Raw genomic sequence first — 14667 nt, 5'->3', positions numbered from 1 at the left:
TCTTGCTCAATATTTGTTAGTTCTAACCTACTTCTTGAATAAAATTATGTATAAAAGTAGAGTTCAAGGTTAAATCCATTATGGAAGAGAGATTCCAGGTTTCTCATTAAATGTAGGTAATTATGCATATCAATAGCAGAGGTATTACATTAACATCTACAAGTCTCTTTTATGCCATATAATAATGCTTATTTTATTTTTCTTTCTATATTTTTAAAGTTTCTTTAACTTGATTTACTTTGAGAGAGAGAGAGAGAAAGGGAGCAGGGGAGGGGCAGAGAGACAGGGAGAGAGAGGGAATCTTAAGCAGGCTCCATGCTATGCTGTCAGCGCAGAGCCTGATGCAGGGCTTTGACCTGAGCGAAGATCAAGAGTTGGACTCTTACTGAGCCACCTAGGAGTCCCTTTCTATATGCTTATGGGAGGTATAAAGGATTTTGGTTTAGAAAAGAGAAGACATTTCTCAGTTGAAGAGTTGGAAATTAACTGGATTTTAATGATTGGGAAACTCCGTTTTTTCCTTAGCTCTATAATAGAAAAAGGATGCACAGACACTATAGAAAATGTATATATACTAAGTATATACTAAGTATTTGTATTTTCTAGTTCCCCTTTACATACAATGTCTTTCATTTGTATTTCAATTTTTAAAACTCCATTTGTTTACTCTTTGGCACGAAATGTTTTTGAAAGAAAGATAATAATGCAGCAGTTGGAGTTCCATTATAGGACAAATAAACATGCTATCCTAGGAAGAAAGAAAGTGAAAATGACTGAAAATTATCAAGTATATTAAATTTAAAATGAAGTTAAAGCTAAGAGTAAAAGAATGACCTTCTCTCAAAGTAATTGGTATACCTGTAAAAGCACATAGTAATGTGGAGCTGAAATTGCTGCCTTTTATTTGTGGAAATTTATCTACTATGAAAAAAAATCGAAGATTAGGACTATGTAACAATTAAAGGCTACAAAAAAATTATTGCACGAAGAAAAGTTCTCTCCTATGGTATTTATTCCAGAGAGGAATTCCAACCGTGGCATCCCATCCCGGTAAACTTGGCCCTCCGTCACTGAACAGGCCCATGAATTTGAAGGTAAGTCTCCAAGAAGTTGTTAGTTCCCTTTGCCTGAATTGCTCTTCCTTGACCCTCTGCAGGGCTGGGTCTTTATCACCCTTTGGATTTCAGCTTAAAAGCTATTTCTGCTGAGAGCCCTTTCTTGTTGATTCCTTAAAGAGCCACCGTACCCTCATTCTTTATGCACTGCTTATTTCTTGCATAGGATTTATCATGGCCCTAATCATCTTTGTAGTTGATTCCTTCTTTGTTTTCTCCCAAGTAGGCTGTGAGCTCCATAAAGATAGGGATGGTGTCTGTCCTATTCACCACGGCATCCACGGTTACAGGTGCAATGCCTGGCTCATATAGAAAAAGTGAAAGCTCAAAAATATCCATTCTGCTAATCATTATAGTAAAATTACCTGTATCACCATTGAAAGGGGGGAAGATTTGCTATCATTATATTTTTATTCTCCAAAAACATGAAGATTTTCCATAAAATATATTTAATTTTATACAACCTAATCATTTAGCTCACTTATTCCTTCTTCACTAATTACCTAACATGACATAGAAAGGATCTCGTACTTTCCCTATACTACAGTGGGTTACAATGTCCATCTATTCCTTTCTATCTCTCACTAGTTTCTAAGCTTCATGCCCATGGGATCTTTGTTTTATTTAGTCACTATTGTATCTCGGGAATTTAGTTCAGCAGTTAGCATGGTGTATATACCTAGTATTTCTTAAAGAAAAATAAAATGTCTTCAATCCAGACATTTGAGTTCAACTTGCTTGCAAGCCCTATTTCTTCAGAATCTCATTATTTTTTAATGCAAAAATACGACTATAAATAACGCTAAACATAGCTCTTTAAAAAGAATGCAGAGTAATAAAGTGAGGAGGATGGGTTCAAATATTTGCTGAATACTACCACGAGCCTTGTAATGTTAGGGACTTTCTTTTTTTTTTTTTTTTTTTCAATTTTTTGAATGTTTATTTATTTTTGAGAGGGAGAGAGAGAGAGAGAGAGAGAGAGAGAGAGAGAGAGATAGCACAAGCAGGGAAGGCACATAGAGAGAGGGAGACAGAATCCAAGGCAGGTCCCAGGCTCTGAGCTGTCAGCACAGAGCACAATGTGGGGCTTGAACCCACAGGCCACAAAATCATGACCTGAGCCAAAGTCAGCCACTTAACCGACTGAGCCCCCAGGCACCCCTTTTTTTAATTTTTGTTTTTTTCATTAAATTTCTTTTTAATGTTTATTTGTTTTTGAGAGAGAGAGAGAGAGAGAGAGAGAGAGAGAGAGAGAGAATGTGCAAGGCTAGGGACTTGCAAATACATTATCTTATTTAAGGCTCATGACCCCATGAGTGAGGGAAAGCTAGTACTCCCATGTTTGTGGATAAGAGTCGCACAAGTTTGGAACTCAAGTTTCTTATCTTCAAAGCACTGTTCTCTTTATAACTTCATGTTTCCTCCCCTCTGTGCTCAGTCCTTCCCTCAAAGACAAGCAGCCAAACTAGTCTTCACTACAGTGATGCAAATTAATTTGTCCATCTGACTCCTCTGTTTGTAACCTTACAGAAAGATCAAATCACATGCAATTAATAATAAAGCTCTAGCTTCCTTATACCACTTAAATAAGATGTGATGACACTGGGTATTAAAAAATTCTCTTCTTTCCTGAATATACTTAGGTATGTTCCTACCATCACTGTTAATGACTTGCTTGGAATATCTATTAGTGTAGCATTGGAATTGACCTTGCCCTAGGGACCTGTTTTCAGAAGTTGAGGTTATGCTTTGGGGACATTCATAAAAATATATATGAATTATATGAATGTTTATATTTGTCACAGATATGTACACATTTACATGCTAATATTGCTTATGTGGTCTTAATTATCTCTAATATTTATACTAGTTTTCAATGTGCTAAAGTTAAACCTCTCATGGTGGCTATGCAATAAGTAACTGTTTTATCAAGCTTATAACACGGGTCCCCTGCCTGCTTGTTCAACAGACCATTCACCAGTAATGTTGTATTTGAACCATGGAAAACAGTACTCCTGTGAGCTTATGGCCCCTAAAGCAAAATCTAAAAGAAAAAAAAAAACAGGTCATGTTGTGAAAATAAGAGTTTCTCTGCCTTTGAAAAAATCATACCCACATGACTAAAGTAAATGAAAATATATTCTGTTTTATACATGCCCACAGAAGACCATACAATTTTTTCAAGTAATAATATCCTAATCAATTAATCCCCTTCGCCAAGTTCTCCCTTGAATATAATCTAAATCCTTAACATTGTAATTCATGTTCTCATTCTCTCTCATTTATCAGTGAAGATGAAACTTTAATAAAATTCTGTTCTCTCTACCTTCATAATTTAATACATTCAGAATCAACCACTTGTTATCATCTCCACAGCTACCCTCAAGGTCAAGTCCCCATCATCTTTCAACCTGGGTCACTGAAGTAGCTTCCTCACTGGTTTGCTTCTGTCCTTGTCCCCAGTAATGCTTTATTCAACACTGCAATCAGAGGCAGCTTTCAGTAGGTAAGCCAGATCAGGTCATTCCTCTGACCCATGGCTTAATTAGAAACGCGAGGTTCTTTCAATGGTCTGGTATAAGCCTCTTCTCATATATTTTCTATCACTTCCACAGTTGGTTATTATTATTTATTTTACCCTAAATATAATATTTTATATAAAACAATTTGAACTATATATCAAATATAATATCAAAGTTATGCCATCTGTTTTTGTTTGATGTCAAAAAATTCTATGAAACACCTATGAGATATTTAACTACGTACTTGCAACCAGTGGTTCCTCTTCTGATGGTTTAAAGTAAAAAGAAACTTTTTCCAAATCAAATAGTGCAACCAGTGTATCTTCTAACATGGCTTGTTCATCTGTCTAGAAAGAAAGAAAATAGTACAAAATATGATTGGATTGCAAAGGATAGAACATCACATCACATCACATCACATCACATCACATCACATCACATCACATCACATCACATCACACTGTATCACATCTCCAGACCAAAACTAGCTTCATTTGTGTTTTATTTACATGCAAACCAAATTATCAACACTTATCTAAGAATTTACTGTCCACAATGAAATTAACAAATCCCTCAAAGTTACAAGTCTCTTTCATAGTTTTATATTTTTCCTTTTCCATATTACCTAAATGGTTCTACACAATCTTTCAGTCTATTTTGTAGCTATATTCAAACTGTGTTGATTTTTATTATTTACAAACAAATGTGTAAATAATACAATAAGCATGCTATCTGTCTCCAAACTTCTATAATCTTAAAGGTGTAACAGCTAAAAGGCAAGAATACTATTTTATTAAAAAGCCACAGTACACAGTTTCCATCCTGTTTTACAATAAGAAAGCCGATGCATTATTCATTTTGCAACCTTGTAGAGCTGTGATGAAAGCAATTTGCATGTATGCAGTGATTTTTCTTCCAAAGAGCTTGGGTACAAGAATCGTTTCTATCTCACTTGCCTTTATGGGGCCTTAATCTAGAGTCTTGCGACTACGAAATCTGATTTGTTTTTATCATTCCTTTCATTCTAAGAGCATATTATTTCACATTGAAGCAGGTAAGGCCCAGCCACGGTAACGAGTTCTGTGCATGTCTCAGCAATATTATCTTTCTAGTATTAAATTCTGGCTTTCCTATTACCAGTTTTGTGCATGACCTAGAGTCTTTTATTAATTTCCTCCTGAAGGAATAATTAGCCTTATCATACACAGATTATCTTTTAACGGTAACATTTGTTTCTTTAAGACTATCAATGATCCTTTTAAATAATGATTTTAACAAGATTTACACACACTTTTAAAAGTTGCTGTAAGCACACAGCCATTTTGGGGAGGGGGCAGCATGAATAGAGGGTGAAGGAGATAGTAAAGAATGTCCCTTGTGTGAAAAAGAATCACTAAATCAAACTCCAGATCCCAAAGATGTATAGCATGCAAAGCAAAAAGTTAAGAGAATCATCACCTTTGCACTTTGGCTTGGTACTTAATACATGTATGGTACACAGTAAGTGCTGGATAAATGTTTATTTTAGTAAAGTTATTTTTTAAAGTCCTTTGAAGCAGCAAAAGTATGCCATGAACCTGGAATTGGAAGGATAGGGCTGAAGAATCAGCATCTTCTTAACTGAGAAGAATACACACAAGGAAGAAGTGTCCCAAACAGGCAGGCCTCTGATCGCTATAGTGCAAGTCCTGATGCTCCAGCAGATGTGGCTAAAGTGATATGCAAGTGACCATGGACTGTGCTCAGAGCTCAGGGACACACAGACTGCCAGTGCTGGCACCTCCCACAGAAACTTCCACATTGCTAGGAGGCTTGTATGTGCTTGTTACAGAGACAGAAAAAATATGGGTTTCTTTCACTTTTTATAAAGCCACCTTTGGATTTTTTTAATCAATTCTATAATGTTAAGGGTTTCAAAAGACTAAGGAAAAAAAAACAGTTTTCTTGAGATATAATTCACATCCTATAAAAGTCCCCCATTTGAAGTGTATAAGCTTAGGGGTTTTTAGTGTACTCAGAGTTGTGTAACTACCACCATAGTCTAATTTTAGAATATTTGCACCACCCCACAAAGAAACTTAGTACCCATTAGCATTCACTCCCCATATCCCTTCTTCCAGTCCTTAGCTCTAGGCAACCATTAGCCTACTTTCAGTCTCTGAAATTTGCCTATTTCACATATTACATAATAATGGACTCAAATAATATATATCTTTTACAGCAATAATCACTTAGCATAATGTTTTCAACCTCCATCCATGTTGTAGCCTGAGAATATCTGTATACAAGTTTTTGTGTAAATATAAGTTTTCATTTTTCTTTGTGTAAATATAAGTTTTCATTTTTCTTGTATATTATATAGGAGTAGAGTTTCTGGGTAATATGGGAATTCTATGTGTAACATTTTGAAGAAGTGCTAAATAGTTTTCCAAAATGGCTGCACTGACTTCAGTGTCCATCAACAACAAATGGATAATCCAAGGAAGATATGATGTATCTCTCTCTCTCTCTCTCTCTCTCTCTCTCTCTCTCTCTATCACTCACACACACACACACACACAGGAATATTACTCAGCCATAAAAAAGGTGAGATGTTGTCATTTGGGACAACATAGATGGGCCTACATTACAGTGATATGTGGAATCTAAAAAACAAAACAAATGAATAAACCAACAAAAGACAAATCAGGCCTATAAATACCAGAACAAACTGATGGCTGCCATAGGGAAGGGGGTGGTGGGATGGGCAAAATGGATAAAGGGAAGTAGAAGATACAGGCTTCCAGTTGTGGAATGAATCAATCATGGGAATAAAAGGCACAGCATGGGGAGTATAGTCAGTAGTACTGTAATAGTGTTGTATTGTGACAGATGGTAGCCTTGTGGTGAGGGTAGCAGAACACATAGAGAGGTTGAATCATTATGTTGTACACCTGAAACTAATGTAACATTGTGTGTCAACTATATTCAAATAAAAAATATATGGAAAAAAATTTAAAAACGGCTGCACTATTTTACATTCCCAGCAGCAATGTATGAGGGTTACAATTTCTCCTTACCAACACTTGTGATTGTCTTTTGGATTACAGTTATCCACATCTCAATGTGTCCTAGTATCTTATTGTAGTGTTGAATTGCATTTCCCCAATGGCTAATGATGTCGATCATCTTTTCATGTGTTTTCTGGCCATTTTATATCTTCTTCCAAGAAACACCTATTCAAATCCTTTGTGTGCTTTTTTAATCGAGTTGTCTTTTTATTAAGTGTTAAGAATTCATCGTAGAGTCTTGGGACACTTGGTGGCTCAACTGGTTAAGTGTCCAACTTTTGGTCTCAGCCAAGGTCATGATCTCATAGTTGTGAGTTTGATCCTGCATTGGGCTCTGTGCTGAGGGCTGTGGAGCCTGCTTGGGATTCTGTCTCTTCTTCCCTGCCCCTCCCCTGTTTTTGTTCTCTCTCTCAATCTCAAAATAAATTAAAAAAATTAAAAAATAAAGAATTCTTTCTAGCGTTTGGATATAAGTCACTTATCAGGTATATAAGTTCAAATATTTTCCCCCATTCCTTGGGATTTGGAACAAAATTAAGTTTAAAGTAAAAGTACCGGCACTTGATTAAACAACGTCAGTTTTAAAATAAGAGTAGAATAGAAATGAAGGCTCATTCATTCACCCATCTAACAAATACTTAATGTGTTAGGAAGTGGGCTTGCTTTCTTACGACATTTCTATTTGATAGGAAATAATTAATACTTATTTTGTTTGTAAACATTTCCAAAAGTGCCTTATTTCAAAATTTTCATTAGTTAAATCTTTCTGAGTTTTATTAGCAATCAAATAAGAAACCGGTCGCCCACATGGAGCGCATGGAATCTTTTCAAAAGAACCTAATTTTGTTTCTCTGAAGTACACTGAGGCAGACTTCCTTACCTTATTTCAGAACCTTTTATGACTGTGCAGTATTGCAATTACCTCCCTATCTTCATTATCATTAAAGAAAAACATTTTGATATATAAACTCACATATATTAGTTTAATAGGTGACACAGGATCTCATATTTAAAATCACAATTCTATTTGATGAGCACCTTCAGCTTATACGTTAAGAGTGAACATATTTGTCTTTTTGAACATCATGACAACTATCAGAACCACAGAAAGTATATGTTAAAAGACTACTTTGATTTATCAAATATTTTGTGATGCTTTCTTCATGTGCACTGAGGGAAACTGACACATAAATATGGATTATTCTACAATAATTAAGGCAGTGTTCTTACATTTAACAGGACAAACATGCGTGCAAAGGAAGGAAATAAAATCATTTAACATACACAAATTTTAAGCAGATTGTCAGATAGTAAGGCATGAAAGTTGTCAGATCTTGTCTATCAAGCAGGCTCCAGAATATCAACCTCAGTGGGAGCTTGGCTTTCGTGGCACTTCTGGATTGGAAATAAGGAACCACAGCATAAAGACCCTCTTTCCTCTGATGATCTTTCTCCATCACTGCTTAGGGATACAGGAATTAGTAACAGATGGAGGCTTTCTCAGCTTTCAGCAGCCTGAGAATACGTAAAATCAGGAAAGAAGAAATACCTTCTACATAGTTACTAAAACCATATTTGCCCATGGAAAAATGAATTCTTTTAAAGTAGCTGACTGCCTGCTAATATATAATGAATAACCACTTATTTGGGAATGGGTTACAAGGTATGTTATGGTTGTCATAGGCAGTGGGAGACACTGTGATTCCTTACCAAGTTTGGTGACAGGAGCGACTGAAAGTGAAAAAGAACACCTGCATTCGCTATCTGGTCCAGCCACCTTCTGCTGGCCTCCCCGGTGTCCATCTCATTGTCTTTGCTGTTGTCAAACATCTGGTTTAAGGCTGCCATAAGCTGCTCAGAGAAGGCACAGACTGTGGCCACAAGACTCTGGCAGAAAACCATGTCTCTTCGGAGCTGCGTCTCACTGTCTGTAACCCAGGAGAACATAAAGACAGTTTTGAAAAATGCCACAGGTAAATAAAACCAATTCATTAAGCATTTATATTTGCTGTTATTTCATCCTTTCACTATACTCAAACCATGTGGAAAATGTGAATCTGAACTCTACTAATGAGCATACACTTTAGCAAATATGCTAAACACCAAAAAAATTTAAAAACCATTAAAATAACTTTTGTTAATTGATATTGTGACTTTATTTTGCAATCATTGAATTGTTCTACAAAACCCAAGGGAAAAAAAGGCTTTATTTATTGATGTGTTTTTTTTTCTGATGGAACATGATTTGTTTGTTTCATGATATTTCCTAAAGGAAATTCAAAGTTCAATTTTCCAGTTTGTGCTGGCAAATGAAATACATTATTAATACCAAATTTTTTAAATGATCTAATAAACTTACTCTAATTTTGTTAACATGATATGCACATGGGGAAAAGAGTATTGATATCTGATTGTTTATAACAATAAGCAAATCTGGATCTCTTAGATTCACCTAAGGAAACTTCAGGAGTCGTAAACATGTCCAGTTTATAAATTCTTATATTTCTTTGAAATAAGTAATGTATTTACAGTTTTAACATATGCTGATTTTCACCAGGATTCTTATAATGCAACTGGTTGGATTTTTGATGGACCCACACTGAAGGTATGTCTACCCTGTGAATTGCCACTCTTGGGCCACCATTTTTTCCAAGTGGAAACAAGCTTGCCTCTGAGAACCTGATCACAGGGATTCACTTCTTTGGGTGTTTGGATACATACAAACTCCATGAACTATATAAATATAAGCCATACATTCTGTGCACTGAAAAATCGCTTATACTAGAAGAACAATAAAAGTGAAAATACTCATTTTCTTAAAAATGTACTGAATATTTCAAGGGCTCAGAATTTTCTGAAATGAAGAAGCATTGTCAGTATTAGTGTAAAACATAGGTATAAATGTTGCCATTATTTAATGAGTTCTTGCTTTTTTGATAAAAAGGCATGATTTCAAGTTAACAAGAACACTGATCATATGTTTTTAATAACCATCAAAGGCATGTGAACACATAATGTAACTGCTATGTATTACCTAGTTTCACTATTAGTAAAAGCTACTCTTAAAAAATTTATGAGAAAAAGGATTGGGTATTTAAAATATTTAATTTTATAATGAAAATATCCACTTATTATGTTGAACTATACAAACTTGCTGCTATACTAGGTCAAAATGGTTGAATATGGCAATTCCATATGGTTCAACTTTTTAACTTAATCAACAACATGTGTTAGACATTTCCCTTAAGTAATTATATACCATGTGTCTCATTCAAATAAATGGAAAAGAGGGTTTTACAGGTAACTGTGAAATAGCCAAACTGGGAAAAAACTGTCCAAGCCTCAATTAAGAAAAAAGCAAAACACTTGTTTTCTTGTGCACAATTTTAAAAGTGTTGTGCACTTTTAAACAAAGTGTAGACATTCAGCAACTATTTACTGAATTAATAAATGAAAATGATGAACCAGTAGAGCAACTAAGAAACCAATTAAGTGAAATGAAAATGCATGAGCTCATTCTCTGACTTCTTGAAATGCCTGGATTTAGTTTAACCTAAAAGGATAATTCAGATGGTTTGGGAGCCAAATGTGTAGCTGTGGTACGGGGTTCAAGACAGAAACTACATAAAATTGCCCTGTATCTTTCTTGTACATTCTTGCTTTGCTTTTCTGTTGTCCTATAGTAAAGCAGAAAATCTGGGAAATTAAAAAAAAATACTAGTAATTTTAGCAGGAATACTCTCACCTATAACCTGAGAATAATTTCACAATAAAAACCGAATTGGAAAGAAATGCTTTATATGAAGAATGGAAAGCTAAGGTCTAGAGAAGGAAGGATCCAGTTCCACTGAGAACTTTAGAAGAGATCACAAGGGTTAATAACTTTGCCACTAGTAGAAATAATTATCTTCAAATTGCTTTTGGGAAGCAATGCTCAAATTTCTTCCCATTTTTTAACCTTAGAAAGAATACTCAGATGTTTATTCTACACTCCACTACTATATTGTATATGCATTTAAAGTCAAATAAAATTTTCATTCAACCTCATTACCAAATCAGATAATGATCACACAAAGTTGTATTTGTTCATTAATTCAAACTTTTCACACTAAATACACCACAGGAATTAAACATGGCACCAATCACTGGGGGTATGAAGACATCCAAGTTGAGGCCTCGGCCATGTCTGTGCTCACAGTAGAGTCACAGAAGTTGATATGCAAGATGCCCTTGGACCACCAGCCATTTAAATTTCAAACCAACAGATTTTTAAATAAAAAATATTTTATAAATGTTTACTACTTCGTGAGGTGATTTTCAGTTGTACTTTCCTATTTTCAGAAGAGTAAATAACTTGTTTGCATAAACTTCAATATGCACATCATATTGAGATTTTCAAATAACTTTTACACATTATCGCTTCCTGGTGAGTAACAAAGGTAGAAAACTCAGAGTGGCAGAAAGGGGTCTTTACAATCTATCTATCCTCAAGTTAGGTTGACAGCTTATAAATGCATTACTTCCCTCCATTCATCCCTACACCAGCAACAATCTTCACAGGCCTGTTGTGAGAATACGATAAATCAATGTATCTGAAAGCAGCCAGGACCCTGGCTGTACAGACCTCTCCTCTTTGAGCCACACACTACTGCTCAGGTTCCTCAAATGCTAAATGCTCTTACAGCTCACGCCTTGGGGTCTTCTGGCTGCAGACACTTTCTCACCCTTTCCATTAGCAAACTTTAAGTCATCTTTAAGAGTCAAATCCTTGAACTACTGAAACCCATTGAACTTAGGAAATATTACCTCCCCTGGTGAAATTTCCCCTCTCCTTCAGGAAGTATCCTGCACTTCTTGATCTGCCACCACAGGCTCAGGGGCATCCCTGTACTAGACGGCTAATTACTCAGCGGTGTGAGAGTTTGTTTACACGTTTGGGTTCCCCAAGAGACCATCAGCACATCAAGACCAGCAGAAGTGGCATATAATGTGAATTATGCTCATGGACCTAGAGACATATAATCTGACTTCATCTACCCATTCCATCCATTTTAAACCATATAATCCTAGGTATCAGATTCCTACATATAATATGAGGTATTTCTACTTCTTAGACCTACAATAAAGATAAACGAGATAAAGCACTTATCAAAGTGAAATTGCACAGCATGATTATTGTGATTCTTCTTTTCTCCAGCATCTAGCAGGGTGCCTGGCACTGAGTGGAGCTCAGTTCTATTGCTAAATAGGGAAGGAACCACACGATGAGCAAAGACACCAAAATAATCAAACTCCCAGCAAAAATGAACAGGTCTTTTCTTATAATTACGCAGCTGTTCAAAATTCACAAGTGTCCATCCTTCCCCAAAACTATTCTCATTCCTCATTTTTATCAATAAGAATTACAGCAAAAACAACAACAGCTGCTTCTACAAAAGAAGAAAGGCACAGAGAGCTGTTTTTTTGGTGACAGTTTGTTTACTGTTTTTGCAGAATAAGAATTCTCTTGTAGTGGGAATACATTCAAAACAAATGGATGTTTTACTTATCAAAGGCTTCTGTTTCATTCCAGGATTTAAGCACCTACTTAAATTCACCTTCTACAAACATGTTTTAAAATAGTAACACTTAATTTACTCTCCACTGTTTAAAAAGCTCAAATTCCATAGCTGGTCTAAAAAAGAATGACGTGGTTTCTAGACACACAAGTAATCCTAGTCATTATTCTGAGACTGTAGGGAAAAGAAAAAAAAAGTAACAACAAAGAAATAAAAGAGAGATGAGAGAGACAGAGAGAAAGAGACAGAGAGAAAGAGAAAGTAATAAAAGTGAGCTAAAAACAATATTTAGCAGGGGCTACTGGTGGCTCAGTCGGTTAAGCATCTGACTTCAGCTCAGGTCATGATCTCATAGTCCGTGAATTCGAGCCCCACGTCGGGCTCTGTGCTGACAGCTCAGAGCCTGCAGCCTGCTTCAGATTCTGTGTTTCCCTCTCTCTGCCCCTTCCCTGTCTCTGTCTTTAAAATAAATTTAAAAAACAAAAAAACCACAGTATTTAGCAGACACAATCTACCCTTCACCTGTGGAGAACATAATTCTGCAGCCGACAACATGGAGTAATCTGCATTCTGCATTCTGATGCTATCCTATATATGAGGGAAAAGAAGAGTGAGTAAATAAAGTAGGAAAAAGGAGAATGATGATGGGAATAGAAAAATAAAATTGAAATCAAAATAAGGATCTATAAGAACAGCCATTTAAATACTAATGAACAAAGCAATGTGTTCCAGGACTACTTCTGGAATTGGCATAACTAAGTTTGAATTTCCTCTGCCACTTACTATTAATGCATTTACTCAATAAGGCATCTAATCTTCCAGATACTCAAAAATATGTGTTGAATGAATACATTTACCAGTTATTATTAATTAGCCTGAATGTTAATTTTTTTCCACATTTAAAACTATGGAAAAATAATATTCTCACAGAGTGATTGTGAGGACCCAAGGAAATCCATAAGTATGAGGTATATCAACTGTGTGGTTATTAGGAAAACTAAAAAAAATAAGATATTTTGTTATTATTACTCAGTCAAAAAAACAAAACAACACTTCTTTAATTAAAGCAAAAATCAGCCATCAAACAAAAAAAGCCCTCTGGTTAACTTGACTCATTCATTCACTTATAATTTAAAATTTCCAGGTATGATAGATTGTAAAAGACCTCTCCTTCTAAGTACAGTCCACTTCTCCACCCCTTGAATCTAGCCCAACTACCTCTTTGTTCATAAACCAAAGTTAGACCAGTTTCACAATAAATGCCATGTACACAATTAACTTTACCAAAACCTGCTTCCTTCCTCCTTTTTAATTATATTCTGTGTCTGTGTGTGTGTATATATATATACATATATATGTGTGTGTGTGTATATATATACATACATCTATATGTGAGAGAGAGAGAGAGAGGGAGAGAGAGAGGGAGAGAGAGAGGGAGAGAGGGGGAGGGGGAGAGGAAGAGGGAGAGGAAGAGAGGGAGAGAAAAGGAGATTTGTATTTTATTTTTCTCCTTTTTTAAAATTTAAATTTTATTTAGTTAACATACAGTACAACATTGCTTTCAGGAGTAGAATTCAGTGATTCATCACTTACATAATACCCAACGTTCATCCCAAGTGCCCTCCTTAATACCCCTCACCCATCTAGCCTATCCCCCACCCACCTCCCTCCATCAACCCTCAGTTTGTTCTCTTTCATTAAGAGTCTCCTGTGGTTTGCTTCCCTCTCGTCTCTCCCCCCGCTTCCCATATGTTAATCTGTTTTGTTTCTTAAATTCCACATATGAGTGAAATCATATGGTATTTGTATTTGCCTTTCTCTGATTGACTTATTTCTCTCAGCAAAGTACTTACTGTCTCCATCCACATCATTGCAAATGGCAAGATTTCATTCTTTGGATGGCTGAGTAACCGTCCATGGTGCATATATACTACATCCTCTTTATCCATTCATCAGTCAATGGACAGACAGTTGGGCTCTCTCCATAGTTTGGCTATTGTTGATAATGCTGCTATAAACACCTGGGTGCATGTACCACCTAGGATCTGTATTTTTGTATCCTTTGGGTAAACACCTAATAGCACAATTGCTGGATTGTATGGTGGCTCTATGTTTAGTTAAATATATATTTATATACATTTCATGTTTGTACTATAACTGAAGATGAGAATGTTTTGTGTTTTTATTAAAACTAAGTATTTTTTAAAAATCTTTGCAAGGCTTTAGAGTAAGTATGGATCATATTTCCATCTAATCTGTTAAAGGCATTGCTGTGATATCATGACACTTCTAAGGTCTCAGCCTACAATAATTTCAAATAATAAAAATAATGAGAAATATTACCTGAATATTCAAGAAGAGCCAGGAGTATCCTACACTTCACCTCTGCAGAAAAAGAAAACATAGCAGTTAGTTGTTCAGT

General features: G+C 35.6%; 1 protein-coding gene across 5 annotated transcripts in view; it reads right to left on the bottom strand.

Annotated features, from left to right (window-relative positions):
• PREX2 (phosphatidylinositol-3,4,5-trisphosphate dependent Rac exchange factor 2) overlaps positions 1-14667 on the bottom strand; it is a 292133-nt gene that overhangs the window by 85296 nt on the left and 192170 nt on the right. For all 5 annotated transcript variants that reach the window (XR_008419975.1, XR_008419974.1, XR_008419973.1 and 2 more), the window contains 3 exons: positions 14589-14630; positions 8398-8615; positions 3882-3984 (listed from right to left, as the gene is read on the bottom strand). Coding sequence is in view for 2 of the 5 variants with exons in the window: in XM_019453224.2 (XP_019308769.1) it covers positions 3882-3984; positions 8398-8615; positions 14589-14630 (363 nt within the window). In the remaining 3 variants the exon portion in view is untranslated. The remainder of the gene's footprint in view (positions 1-3881; positions 3985-8397; positions 8616-14588; positions 14631-14667) is intronic.

Source organism: Panthera pardus, unplaced genomic scaffold (genome assembly GCF_024362965.1).
Source record: "Panthera pardus isolate Hobbes unplaced genomic scaffold, ASM2436296v1 HiC_scaffold_7, whole genome shotgun sequence".
In the NCBI taxonomy this organism is placed as follows: Eukaryota; Metazoa; Chordata; class Mammalia; order Carnivora; family Felidae; genus Panthera; species Panthera pardus.
The sequence above is the reverse complement of the archived record's forward strand: the minus strand, read 5'-3'. Positions and strand labels throughout refer to the sequence as shown.